Source organism: Gadus macrocephalus, chromosome 21 (genome assembly GCF_031168955.1).
Source record: "Gadus macrocephalus chromosome 21, ASM3116895v1".
Taxonomy (NCBI): Eukaryota; Metazoa; Chordata; class Actinopteri; order Gadiformes; family Gadidae; genus Gadus; species Gadus macrocephalus.
Window position 1 is genome coordinate 1,669,979 of NC_082402.1, and position 14,516 is coordinate 1,684,494.

At 53.2% G+C, this 14,516-nt stretch overlaps 1 protein-coding gene across 1 annotated transcript; it reads left to right on the forward strand.

Moving 5' to 3' along the window:
- The first annotated feature begins 519 nt into the window (after nt 1-519).
- Nucleotides 520-14,516, forward strand: nt5e (5'-nucleotidase, ecto (CD73)). The gene is made up of 9 exons (XM_060041418.1): nt 520-962; nt 1,672-1,888; nt 2,596-2,784; nt 3,461-3,658; nt 5,113-5,267; nt 6,552-6,660; nt 9,032-9,181; nt 9,409-9,609; nt 13,991-14,516. Exons 1-9 carry the CDS (start codon nt 621-623, stop codon nt 14,164-14,166), a joined length of 1,737 nt encoding a protein of 578 aa, XP_059897401.1. The 5' UTR covers nt 520-620; the 3' UTR covers nt 14,167-14,516.

The following is a 14,516-nucleotide window of genomic DNA, read 5'->3' on the forward strand; positions in this document are numbered from 1 at the left end:
CGCAGCCGCGCACGCCGTCGCAAATTCTTGACGAGATGTTGCGTCTTGGACAGATGACACTTCTAAATGCAAAAGAGCACACAATAGTTTCACAGCTATTTTCGGTTTATCACCCATCCCTGCAACGCATCGTAGATGATCAATTCAATTCAATTCAATTCAATGACATTTTATTTGTATAGCCCTTAATCACCATTAAAGTCTCAAAGGGCTTACCAGGCCAAATATTTATGACTCCCCCCTTTACCCAAGCCCCCCAAAAGGGCAAGAAAAAAAAAAGCTCCCTTGAATTAGCAAGGAAGAAATATTGAGAAGAAACGATCCAATCAGGGAAACGTTTTAAGCGATTTGATACGATTTTTTTGATATTTGTATATAGCCTACAGCAATACATATGCATTACATATGTATTATTATAAAACATTATTTTTAGTAAAAAACACTTCAGCACAGCGGTGGGGCATGTTGACAAGAACATGATGAACTCTGGAGAACAACATCCCCCCCCCGCCCCACCCAAGCGCATTTAGAGGAGGGCTTCAAACTCCAACTCGGATTTGAACTCTGGTCCCTCTCTTCGGTAACCACTCTTCACCCGTCAGACGACACTCGGCTGTGAGATGGTCGCTCCGCGGGGGACCAGGAGGACTCTCCCGCTGCTCTGCCTCCTCGTGGTCTGCCTGGACCGGACTCTGGCCTGGGACCTAGTCCTGCTGCACACCAACGACGTCCACGCCCGGATGGAGCCGACGAGCCGCGAATCGGGGAAGTGCGTCCCCGCCAAGGCTCAATGCTTCGCCGGGGTAGCGCGGAGGTACTGGCAGGTGAACGAAATCCGGAACCGCGAGAAGAACGTTCTCCTGCTGGACGCCGGGGACCAGTTCCAGGGGAGCGTCTGGTTCAACTTCTACAAGGGCGCTGAGGCGGCTTTCTTCATGAACCGTCTGCGGTACGACGCGATGGTAGGCTCCTCCACCTCCTCTACTTCGGAGCTCCTCCACCTCGGAGCTCCTCCAACTAGGTGATTCTCTGTCAGAAGTGATCAGGAACCGCCGCCAATAACGCGTGTGTTACATGGGGAGGGATGCGTGAGAGATAGTCGGGATCGAGCGGGACAAGTCTGGATTTTATTGTGTTGGGATAAACTTATTGGAGTCATTGTTGAATATTTAGTTCAAGGAGCTCCTGTTTACCTGGGAAAGAGCGTTTTAATCCAACAGAGCCTGCAGCTCCGACGGAGACACGTGACCAGGAGAGGAACCCGTTTTCCTCAGCGCACGGAGAGAAAAACGGTGTAAACAGTTTGAATTTCTGCGAACCAACCTATAATTAGACTGAATATACACCAGAGTCTGGTTCACCAACCTACATCAGGTCTGGGAAGAGTAGACTGAAGGCAGCGCCCTAAACCAGACACAAAGACAAACATAGTGTTGTTGAATTGAGTTTCATTGAGTTTCAAATAAATCGCCCCCCCCCCCCCCCCCCCCTTATACGTATATTTCCAACTGTATTCGGTTTTTCAGGGATTAAAGTAGAACGTCAGGTCTTTACGGGGAAATGGAGACCGCCGCCTCACATCCGTTTCTCCCCAAACACAACCCGGACTGACGTTCCTCCTCTGCCTGCTCCTGCGATGCCCCAGCTGACCGTCCGTCCCTCCGTCCGCAGGCGCTGGGGAACCACGAGTTTGACAACGGCGTGGACGGTCTGGTGAAGCCCTTTCTGGAGGACGTGCGGTTCCCCGTGCTCAGCGCCAACCTAAACGCCACCTTGGCGCCGAAGATAGACGGCCGCTTCGAGCCCTACAAGATCCTGACGGTGGACGGGCAGAAGGTGGGCATCGTGGGCTACACCTCCCAGGAGACCCCCTCCCTCTCCCAGCCAGGTAACCTCCCCCCTCCTGATGCTGCATTGGACCGATTGGTTGGTGGTCTCTCCAGTCTGGGTCCTGGACCCACTGCGGGCGTGTGTCTGTCTGTCCGTTAACATTCTGCTCACCAGTCTCTACTCCTGTTCACCAGTCTCTCCTTCTGTCTCTCCTTCTCTCTCGCCTTCTGTCTCTCCTCCTGTCTCCTTTTGTCTTTCCTCCTGTCGCCTTCTGTCTCTCCTCCTGTCTCCTTTTGTCTTTCCTCCTGTCTCCTTCTGTCTCTCCTCCTGTCTCTCCTCCTGTCTCGCCTTCTGTCTCTCCTCCTGTCTCTCCTCCTGTTCACCAGTTTCTCCTTCTGTCTGTCCTTCTGTTCGTCTGTCTCTCCTTCTGTCCACCAGTTTCTCCTTCTCCCTCTCCTTCTGTCTCTCCTTCTCCCTCTCCTCCTGTCTCTCCTGTTCACCATTTTCTCCTCCTGTCTCTCCTCCTGTTCACCAGTCTCTCCTCCTGTCTCTCCTTCTGTACACCAGTCTCTCCTTCTGTCTCTCCTTCTGTTCGTCTGTATCTCCTCTATCGCTAGTCTCTCCTTCTGTCTCTCCTTCTGTTCGTCTTTGTCTCCTCTATCGTTAGTCTCTCCTTCTGAAGTAACAAACACTTGACTACATTCCAGTCAGTGAAGTCCGCCGGTGGTGGGACTCCATTACCCAGAATGCTCTGCTCTCCCTCAGGACCCAACCTGGTGTTCGGGGAGGAGGTGGCCGCGGTCCAGCTGCAGGTAGACAAGCTGCTGACCCTTGGGGTCAACAAGATCATCGCCCTGGGTCACTCGGGCTTCACCAAAGACCAGGAGATCGCCAGGAAGGTCCGCGGGCTGGACGTGGTGATCGGGGGACACACAAACACCTTCCTGTACACAGGTACACACACATAGCTACACAACACCTTCATATAAACACACAACACCTTCCTGTACACAGGTAGACACACACAGCTACACAACAACTTTCTGTACACAGGTAGAGACACACAGCTACACAACAACTTTCTGTACACAGGTAGACACACACAACTGCACAACACCTTCCTGTGCACAGGTAGACACACACAGCTACACAACACCTTCCTGTGCACAGGTACACAAACTTAACTACACTAACACCTTTTTGTATACAGATCATTTATACACAACAAAGGACACACACAGAGAAGCACACGCGTACACAACATGGTCACAGGACTCTGAGGTCACCCCTGACCGTTATCCAACCCATGGCATCAGGGGATCTGGTAGTGCGTCCTTCAGTCCTTGCGGTTGTGTATGCGGACCGGCCCGTCGTACTTTAGGCGCGCTCTCTCTCTCTCTCGGTGTCGCTCTGAGCTCAAGAGCCAAGAACGGCAGAGCGCCCACCGGTACCGAAAGCTTCTCTTCAAGAAACGCCAGGAGCGGGAGTTTCCCTTTGACCGGCCAACGCCAACATGTTATTTAAAGCTCTTATCGAGAGACTTCCGCAGAGAGCAGACACACAAAGGCCTGTGTCAACCCCCCCCCCCCCCCCCCCCCCAGCTCTCAGACGTTAATCTGCGTCTCCACAGGGCCCCCCCCGTCCACTGAGGTCCCGGCGGGGGACTATCCCTTCCTGGTGCAGTCCGACCACGGCGGGACGGTCCCGGTGGTGCAGGCCTACGCCTTCGGGAAGTACCTGGGCTACCTGAAGCTGACCTTTGACCCGGAGGGGAATGTGAAGGAGGCCAAAGGGAACCCCATCCTACTGGACAGCAACGTTCCTGAAGGTAGGGCTGCACTGCACGCACACGCACACACACAGACACACACACACACACACACACACACACACACACACGCACACACACACCACTCTGAGGGTAGGCACGCACGCAGACACACACACACACGCTAGGTAAATAAAGTCGGTTTAGATACGTCCTGGACAGTGAAGCCAGATTTCCTGCCAAACCTTTCCTGTTGGGTGGGAGATCTGGCCCAATCTGGCATCACTGGTCCTGGGTTTGAGGGTTAGAGGGTTAGAGGGTCTGAGGGTCAGAGCAGTGTTACTCATTGCGCGGCTCGCCAAGCCTCTATTTGCGGCTCGCATGGCAGTAAAAATATACAGTGATATGGTCATGCAGTGAATACAGAAAAAAAAAAAAATCAAAACAAGCAGATATATGACATAAAACCTGTTAAAAAACGAATGTGGCTGCTCTCTTACAAACAATTAATTAAAAATAAATCAACAGCGGCATTGCAAGGTGGAAATATAGCCTAGATTTGAAAATATATTTAAACTTGCGCCCAACGCACCAACGCCCGGAGTTCAAAAAATTGAACTTTCAACGCTCCAACGCGTGACGCTTAGCCGCGATAGCCAATCAGCGTGGAGCTTGACCCGACGTCACTGGCAGAGAGTAGTGACGCTTGCACAGAAGCATACGGCCGACATCTTTCTTTATTCTGGGTGGAAATAGTAACATAGTTACGCCATTAAATGCGTTTATGGAAACATTTTTAGCAAGAAATGTGTATTTTACTTTCATAATGTTCGCTCGGTGAATGTGAAGGATGTTTGGTTTGATAGTTATGACGAAGAGGGAACGCTCCGTTCACTTGCATGGACATGGACTCATCTAGCTGCGTTGGCGCGTTGACGCGTTGGAAGCGTTGAACCATCAGGCCCCGTGCCCACTACCTCCGTTGCGTGATCCCCATTGACTTTGAATGGGGACGGACGCGCAATGCATTGTGGATCCGTCCGTTCCGTTGGAGCCTTCGGCGCCGTCAGAAAGTTGAAAAATGTTCAACTTTTTCGGCAGCGACGGATCCGTTATCCAATTAGATTGCGTATGCAAATTTAAGCACTGTGACGCGACTCGGGCTCTGACGATACTGGAAAGCGGGAAAGCGGGTCATCTTGCATCGCAACAAGCAGGAAGAAGCGGGAAGAACCCGGCGAAGCGATTTGATTGGCTGACGGATGCCTCTGCAAAGACTACTCCCCCATCAGTCAGCAACGCCTTCCCACGTCCGTTGACTGACGGTGCAGTGGGCATGTAGGGTCACACAATGATCAAGCGTCAGGTTAGGCGCGTTACTCGCGTTATCCAACGCGAGTAACGCGGTTGGTGTGGCCGCACCATAAGGGGGTCTGCTGGTCTAAGGGGGTCATGCTGGTCTAAGGGGGTCTAAGGGGGTCATGCTGGTCTAAGGGGGTCTGCTGGTCTTCCAGATGCGTCTGTGGCGGCCGAGGTGGCGACCTGGAGGCAGAACCTGACCGTGTACTCGACCAAGACGGTGGGGAAGACACTGGTGTTCCTGAACGGGACCTTCGAGGAATGCCGCTTCCGGGAGTGCAACCTGGGGAACCTCATCTGTGACGCCATGGTGAGACTCCGCCCTCTGGGGATGACTCCGCCCCCTAGAGAGACTCCGCCCACTGGGGACTGGTGGAGGGTCGCCATGGTGAGACTCCGCCCTTTGGGGACGACTCCAGCCACTTGGGACGCAGGGCTTTACCATTGGTTCTTCCTAAGCTGTTTGAACATCTGTCCACTAGTGACATCACTAGTGGAGTGACCAATCAGGGGTATGATGGGCCGGTCACGGCCAATCAACCTCAAGCAGCAACCGAACAGGGGCCCTCAAAGCGTGCCTTTGGACGTTGGGGTTGAGACAGACGTTATGGGGGACTCTAGTCCAGGGCGGGGGTCCTCTGACGTTAGGGGGGACTCTAGTCCAGGGCGGGGGTCCTCTGACGTTAGGGGGGACTCTAGTCCAGGGCCGGGGTCCTCTGACGTTAGGGGGGACTCTAGTCCAGGGCGGGGGTCCTCTGACGTTAGGGGGGACTCTAGTCCAGGGCGGGGGTCCTCTGACGTTAGGGGGGACTCTAGTCCAGGGCCGGGGTCCTCTGACGTTAGGGGGGACTCTAGTCCAGGGCGGGGGTCCTCTGACGTTGGGGGGGACCCTAGTCCAGGGCGGGGGTCCTCTGACGTTAGGGGGGGCCTCTAGTCCAGGGCGGGGGTCCTCTGACGTTAGGGGGGACTCTAGTCCAGGGCCGGGGTCCTCTGACGTTAGGGGGGACTCTAGTCCAGGGCCGGGGTCCTCTGACGTTAGGGGGGACTCTAGTCCAGGGCGGGGGTCCTCTGACGTTAGGGGGGACTCTAGTCCAGGGCGGGGGTCCGCTGACGTTAGGGGGGACTCTAGTCCAGGGCGGGGGGCCTGGTTGGTCCTCTGACGGTTAAAGGAGGAGACCAGGGAGACAGAGGGAGCGTTCAGGGTCACGGCAGCAGGCGTGTCTCAGCATGCTCTGCTATCAGGACAATCATTAGCATGTGTTAGCCGATCCAGCAGCTAACTCAGGATAATCATCAGCGTGTGTTAGGATTCCGATCCAGCAGCTAACTCAGGATAATCATCGGCGTGTGTTAGGATTCCGATCCGGCAGCTAACTCAGGATAATCATCAGCGTGTGTTAGGATTCCGATCCGGCAGCTAACTCAGGATAATCATCGGCGTGTGTTAGGATTCCGATCCGGCAGCTATGTTGAACCCATTCGCTAGGGGCTAGCGTGTGTTAACGTTGCCAACATGCACACATTCACTGCGTGTGCGTTGGCCCGTTAGCTGGGGGCTAGCGCGTGCTAACGGTAGCCTGCGGTTGGGTTCCAGATCCACAACAACATCAAGTACGCAGACGAGCTCCAGTGGAACCATGTGGCAGCCTGCATCCTGAACGGGGGCTCGGTGCGGACCTCCATCAACGAGAGGAGCGCCGACGGTGAGGAAGGGGGGGAGAGAGGGAGGGAGGGGGAGACACAAGGGGGAGAGAGGGAGGGAGGGGGGAGACACAAGGGGGAGAGAGGGAGGGAGGGGGAGACACAAGGGGGAGAGTGGGAGGGAGGGGGAGACACAAGGGGGAGAGAGGGAGGGAGGGGGGAAACACAAGGGGGAGAGAGGGAGGGAGGGGGGAGACACAAGGGGGAGAGAGGGAGGGAGGGGGGAGACACAAGGGGGAGAGAGGGAGGGAGGGGGGAGACACAAGGGGAGGGAGGGGGGAGACGCGTGAGAGGGAGGGAGGGAGGGGGGAGACACAAGGGGGAGAGTGGGAGGGAGGGGGGAGACACAAGGGGGAGAGTGGGAGGGAGGGGGGAGACACAAGGGGGAGAGAGGGAGGGAGGGGGGAGACACAAGGGGAGGGAGGGGGGAGACACAAGGGGGAGAGAGGGAGGGAGGGGGGAGACACAAGGGGGAGAGAGGGAGGGAGGGGGGAGACACAAGGGGAGGGAGGGGGGAGACGCGTGAGAGGGAGGGAGGGAGGGGGGAGACACAAGGGGGAGAGTGGGAGGGAGGGGGGAGACACAAGGGGGAGAGTGGGAGGGAGGGGGGAGACACAAGGGGGAGAGAGGGAGGGAGGGGGGAGACACAAGGGGAGGGAGGGGGGAGACACAAGGGGGAGAGAGGGAGGGAGGGGGGAGACACAAGGGGGAGAGAGGGAGGGAGGGGGGAGACACAAGGGGAGGGAGGGGGGAGACGCGTGAGAGGGAGGGAGGGAGGGGGGAGACACAAGGGGGAGAGTGGGAGGGAGGGGGGAGACACAAGGGGGAGAGTGGGAGGGAGGGGGGAGACACAAGGGGGAGAGAGGGAGGGAGGGGGGAGACACAAGGGGAGGGAGGGGGGAGACGCGTGAGAGGGAGGGAGGGAGGGGGGAGACACAAGGGGAGGGAGGTGGGAGACGCGTGGGAGAGAGGGGGGAGACACAAGGGGAGGGAGGGGGGAGACGCGTGGGAGAGAGGGAGGGAGGGGGGAGACACAAGGGGAGGGAGGGGGGAGACGCGCGGGAGAGCGGGAGGGAGGGGGGAGGGGGGAGGGAGGGAGGGGGGAGGGAGGGAGACCTCGGGGGTGTTGTAAGTGGGCAGAGGGGGGAAAAGAGAGAGACAGTAAGGGGGAGAGTGAGACGGGGGAGAGAGGAAGGGAGTGATCTAGAGACGGGAGAGAGGGACGACCTTGTAAGGAAACAGTGAGGCTGGAGTCGTGGCAACCATGTCTTCAGATGTTAGGCTGGTTCATGGGAAGGTCGACCGCTGAGTCAGTGTGGAGGTGATGGGATATAGCGGCCACATCCGCCTCAACATCCTGGGGAACGGAAAGAATGTAAAGATGTGGGAATAGATAACAAATGGCAGTGCTCAGATGGCTGTCGCTGTTCTACATGAACTGATGAGAGCGGTCAGTCTCACCTGAGGTTCTGCTCCCTCTGCTGACCTCAGTCCTCAAGCATCTGAACAGGAGGGAGGGAGAGAGGGAGAGAGGGAGGGAGGGGAGAGAGGGAGGGAGGGGAGAGAGGGAGGGAGGGGAGAGAGGGAGGGAGGGAGGGAGAGAGAGAGAGGGAGGGAGGGAGGGTGAGAGAGGGAGAGAGAGAGAGGGAGGGAGGGAGAGATGGAGAGAGAGGGAGGGAGAGAGGGGGAGGGAGAGGGAGGGAAATCTTTCCATAAGCAGGATAGGAGTAATACGATTTGACAAGATTAGACATCTAACACTTGTCCAAGAGATACTAGAGGAGGGCACCTTTCCACCATCACACCATAGAACGTTCTAGCTGGTGTGTAGCTGGTGTGTAGCTGGTGTGTAGCTGGTGTCAGGACCGGTACTGGCGGAGCAGCAGGAAGTGTAACAACAAGGCTTTTATCGTCCTCATCCCGCAGCGACCCGTACCCGGATGAAGCCTCAAATTTCAAAGAGGTTTTTTCCTCTTAATCTAACACACGAAATTAATTTCAGGCGGAAATGAAATCTTCCACTTAGCTTTGTTCACTCTTACCACCTTTGACCCGGGTCTACACCTGTGTCCCTGGTGCAGGGGACATCACGGTGGAGGACGACCTTGACCTTTGACCCTGTGCTCTGTGCAGGGACCGGTCAGGGTTCGACCTTTGACCCTGTGCTCTGTGCAGGGGACATCACGGTGGAGGAACCGGTCAGGGTGCGACCTTTGACCTTTGACCCTGTGCTCTGTGCAGGGGACATCACGGTGGAGGACCCGGTCAGGGTGCGATCTCTGACCTTTGACCCTGTGCTCTGTGCAGGGTACATCACGGTGGAGGACCCGGTCAGGGTTCGACCTCTGACCTTTGACCCTGTGCTCTGTGCAGGGGACATCACGGTGGAGGACCTGCTTGCGGTGATGCCGTTCGGCGGGACCTTTGACCTGGTGCAGCTGAGTGGCGCCACGCTCCTCAGCGCCTTCGAGCACGCCGTGCGGCGGTACGGACAGTCCACCGGGGAGTTCCTGCAGGTGTCCGGTGAGCCCCCGCTCTTCCGGGACATCCCATAATAACCGCAGCTCTGTACAGTACAGTACAGGACAGGACATGTGACGCGCCGACGTCCTACGCAGAGTTTAATTGTCATTGTAGCACACGACGAAACACAGTTTGGCACTCTCTAGGCCAACACAACGTCTACACAACGCAGCAGGTCAGAGGTCAGAGGTCAGAGGTAACCCCCCCCCCCCTCCCCCCCTCCCCAGGGATCCGGGTGGTGTACGACCTGTCCCGCCCCCCCGGCGAGCGCGTCCGCAGCCTGCGGGTGCTCTGCACCGAGTGCCGGGTGCCCTGCTACGAGCCGGTGGACAAGGGGGCGCTGTACAGGGTGGTGCTGCCCTCCTACCTGGTCGCCGGGGGCGACGGCTTCTCCATGATCCGAGACGAGATCGTCAAGCACGACTCGGGTGAGTGGCCGGGACGCCGGGGCGTTGCCGTGGGTTACACCTCCTGTTCTCTGGAGAGCTTCCTTTTGGCCCGTAAAAAGACTTTGTGGAGCCCGCCTTTCAAAGCGTTGTTGCTTTTAAAAGGCGGGCTCCACAAAGTCCCCACGAAGGATGACCACTTCCTGTGCCTCTTTAGTCCTTCCTGTCTGCTCTGCAGTGGGTGCGGTCACAAAGCTGATGCAGATATGTCACGGTTTCGTTAGAGATATTCTACCGAACAAAAACGCATTCGCTCGAGCTTGCCTGCCTTCAGAAGATGTCGATATGAAGGCTGATATGTGAGGTTATTCTCATACACTGTACTGACTTTGCGACTAGAAAAGTTCCAGCTTGCTGGGATGCGTCTGGCGAACTCCTTGCTATATTGCTGTCCAAAGTGGCAGTTGTCTTTGGGGAGCGTGAGAAAAAGGAAGAAAAACCACTGATGAAAGAGAAGAAGCCACGCTCAATTCCTCAATTACAAGGGTAATTGAGGCCTGTTACACAACCAAATTCAGTCGGTGTGCGTAACGGTGTATGAAGTGGGCATTGGGATAAATGTCCTGAACCTTCCTCCACCTGTTGCTCCTCGCATCACACTCGCTCCATCATATGTTTGTGCCATCATCAGTCTCTGTCCACCTCATCCTCAGCTGAAGAAACGACACCCAATTGTTGCAGAAGTACATTAGAGATGGCCTCTGCGGTCGTGCCTCCATTCATTTGTTTGAAACATGCATCTTGTTTGCTTCGTCTATGTAACGAAAGACAACAACGAATTGGCAATGGGTTGAAACATCGTCGTTCCATCGGCCTGCACTGCAAGGAATTCTGTGTTTTTCAGATCCTGTATAATGCGTCTCTGAATTTACAGCAAGCATGCAATCGACAATCGCATTCCGAATGAGGTTGGGCGTACCTTTGAACACCGTGGCCTTCTCCAGACGTTCTCTCAGTGCGAGATCCAATGATGCTACTAAACCCACTAAGCCCAGGAAGACACCAGGTCTATCTGATGATTCACTCGTTATCTCCTCTTGAGAGCCAGTTTGAATGCTCCACAGAGTTGTACACAGTCAATGAACTTTGACAGAAATTGTCGGTTGTTGTCGACCTCCTTACTGTGATTCCTCACACTGTCATGATAGCCCTCGTCCAGCTGCGCAGCGATATTAACTTGACCTAGCATGGCAGACTTCATTGGACAATGTAAATGTGCTTTGCTTGTTTCATTTTTCTTAGCTCGTTCTGAAAAGTGCTTCACATTACTCACACCCGTCATCCATATATCCCCTTGTCCTGTGCACACACTTGCTTGGAAAAGTAGAAGGAAACAAAAAACAGTGTTTCTTATTGAGCAACCACATTTTTTCTTCTCATACCATGCCAGTTCTGTTGTACGTTTTCCCCCATCCTTCATTTGTTGGATAATGTTAATATCCGGTCTGTTCGGGCCAAGTTGTTTGATGGCTAATTAATCTTCCAATTTTAACCTCTCAGATGGTAATAACTACTACTAACTCCTGTGAGCTGGTACTCCATCATGTGTCCATAAAGTCCAACATAGGGGGAAGAGTTCAGTTCAGTTCAGTTTAACTTTATTGTCCCAAAAAGGGAAACTTGTCTTGCAGTCAGGTACACATAAAAACATAAAAACACAATATACAGGAGGACACACAACAAGGAGATAGACACGGGCTAATAAGTAAAAAAACGGTCATACTTATCTAGTCATCTGATTCAAATACATTTACAGGTATGTGCAAAGAATTGTGCAAATTTAGCAAACGAATTGCGCTAGGAATAAAAGAGTTCTTTGACCTATTGGACTTAGAAAGAGGGACTCTTAGTCTCCGGCCTGAGGGAAGGGCCTCAAATGAACAATGAAGGGGATTTTTACAGTCCAATATAGACAATGCTTTCTTAGTAACCTGCTTCTCATAAATGTTCAGCAAGGATACTTGTGGACAGCCAATCAACTTCCCAGCCACCTTCACAATATGGCTGAGGTTGTTTTTGTCCCTAAGGCTGATGCCCCCATACCAGGCAATAAAAGAAAAAGTGAGAACAGATTCTGTAAAAGATTTATAAAATAAAGACAACATAACCTTATCGACATTGAAGGAGTTAAGCTTCCGAAGGAAGTACAATCGTTGTTGCCCCTTCTTGCAAATAGTACCAGTATTAACGTCAAATTTGAGTTTATTGTCTATCATCGTTCCCAGATATTTATACTGGTCAACCATCTCTATGCAGTTTCCATTCATGTATGTAGGTGGTGGAGAACAAGATTGGTTTCTTCTAAAATCAATGGCCAGATTTTTTGTCTTTGAGATGTTAAGCTGAAGAAAAGACTTGTCACACCAACTGACAAACTCATCAACCACTGGCCCATGCTGAGATTCATGCTTATGCAGTAAACTAACAATAACTGTCATCAGCAAATTTCAGGATGTGTCTATTAATATGCTGACTTCTACAGTCATTAGTGCAGAGGATATACAGTAGAGGGGAAAGTACACAACCCTGGGGAGAGCCAGTGGAAGAGACACGCCTTTCCGAGATACAACCATTTACCTTTACTGTTAGTTAAGAAATCCATAATCCAGCTCACAAGATTACTCTCAAGATTAAATTCGGATAGTAGTTTACTGACTAAAACATGTGGCTGGAGCCTGGATAGTATTAAAAGCAGAAGAAAAATCTAAAAACAAAAGCCTGGCGTGTGTGCCCGGACCATCTAGATGGCTGTACAGGGGATTTAGTAGTGTAATCAGGGCATCCTCCACCCCTCTTCTAGCCCTGTGTGCAAATTGCCCGGGGTCCAGGGCCTCACCCACCCTTAACAACAAAAGACACTTCACAATCTTTTCGAATGACTTCATGACCAGTGAGGTCAATGCCACTGGCCTGAAGTCATTTCAACTCTTTGTAGTGTTGCTCTTTGCCACTGGAACAAAAATGGACTCCTTCCATGCCTTTGGGACCCTTCTCTGTTCCAAGGACATCTCAAAAATATCAGTGAACACCCCGCAGAGCTGTTCTGAACAGCACTTTAACAATCTCCCAGTAATGCCATCTGGACCCGGACTTTTATTGACCTTATTTCTCTTAAATACTGACCTAACATCTTCTTGTGTAATTGAGAATGGTGTGGACTTTACCAGAGCTTGCTCCTCAGTTAATATTAATTGAGAGAGAGAGAAGACAGTAAACACCCTGTGTTGGAAAGGCTCGACACACAACTGTAGTAGAATCAACAATCTGCTATCTAAAGTGGACTGGGCCCTCAGCCGTCTCCAGCTGTTCCTTCCTGTCTGTACTGCTAACGAGTTAACGAGCCGCCAACCCCTCAGATTCAAACCATCTCTTTTTTTCCATCAACAATCACCCTGTAATGTTTAACACCAGAATACAAATCGTTAAATACATGTTCAAAAATATAATTGTGTAAACCGGAGTTCACCAGACACCACAAGATATGTAGCCTGGATACCAGCCTGAACTCCGCCCACAAAATATTTGGTCTGGAGATTCAGTCTGGAATTGAGCTCGTTGGGAGGTATTTGGTCAGATCAAAAAGTGATCTGACCAATCAAATTGTAAGGACGGGCTTTATACGTTGATGGACAGATGATACACATTAACGTAATCAACCACGTCACCAAAGAGCGCTCAGCGCTTTTACTTTTTTTCTCAAAAATGCTGACCGTGTTGCCAATTTGTCCGTGTATCCTTAAATTCTTTTTACAAAACCGGCATAAATCGTTTATGTCCATCTTCTTTTTCTACTTCTTCGAACGTGCGCTCAGTTGAGTTAGTTTGAGAATAGCTGTGCTTCACACAACATACGTCACATACTACGTTGCTCTGATTGATTTTAGGTCTATCCAATTGAGCGAAGAGGCATTTTCCTTCCTGGTTCCGCCCTATAATCACAGCCCAATGGTTCGGTCTCAGACTCATATTCTGACTAGAATTATGAGTATGACATCGCCAGGCTACAAGATATGGGTACTGGCCCTTTAATTGTTTACCCTGCGTTACTACGGCGACTCAGCGTTCCAACTCACCATCACTGGAGGGTTTGGACGCTATGAAGCCTTTTAAGCGTTTCACTGTGCCTGGGGGAGCCTCTACGGCCCCCCTGCAGTGTTGCCAGATTGGGCCAGATTTCCCGCCCAATCTGGCAACACGTGCTGCCTCTCTCGGGTCCAGCAGTCCCACTGCGTTACAGCAGAACCTCTGATCCAGCAGCAGGCGTTGCCAGATTGGGCGGCTAATCCGGCCCAATCTGGCAACGCTGCCCCCCCTGTTGGCCCCTGACCTGGTCTGTGACCCCCCTTGTGGTTCTGCCCTCCAGGGGACCTGGACATCGCGGTGCTGGTCAACTACATCAGCGAGCGGCAGAAGGTCCACCCCGCCCTGGAGGACCGGATCTCCTTCTACAAGAGCTCTGGGGGCCGGGCCCCGGGGCCCGCCACACCGCTGCTGGTCACCCTGCTGGGCCTGGTGTGGGCCCTCTACGGGGGCCTCTAGGGGCCCGCCTGGTCTGGGCCCTCTACGGGGGTCTCTAGGGGCCCGCCTGGGCTGGGCCCTCTACGGGGGTCTCTAGGGGCCGCAGATCTGGGCCTTCCACTGGTGATCTGGTTTGCCCACAGTCCCTCTCTTTTGTGTACAAGACGTGATGACTTTTGGAGGAGCTCTTTGGTTCTTTCAGCCGCCACCACTCCGGGTGGGACCAACATGCTTTTAAAGGTTTTTAAAGTATTATTAAATTTTATTTCCTACAGGAGTGCACGACTACACAAAGTTATTAAGACACAGACAGAGGAGCTAGCAGTTAGCTAGAGGAGCTAGCACTTTGACCTAGTCAATCTAAAAGAAAA

Excerpts from the sequence above, each read along its gene's own strand:
- nt5e (XM_060041418.1), top strand. The coding sequence starts at position 621 with ATGGTCGCTCCGCGGGGGACCAGGAGGACTCTCCCGCTGCTCTGCCTC. Across the intron at positions 1,889-2,595 it reads CCCCTCCCTCTCCCAGCCAG|GACCCAACCTGGTGTTCGGG; the intron begins GTAACCTCCCCC and ends GCTCTCCCTCAG. Across the intron at positions 6,661-9,031 it reads CAACGAGAGGAGCGCCGACG|GGGACATCACGGTGGAGGAC; the intron begins GTGAGGAAGGGG and ends TGCTCTGTGCAG.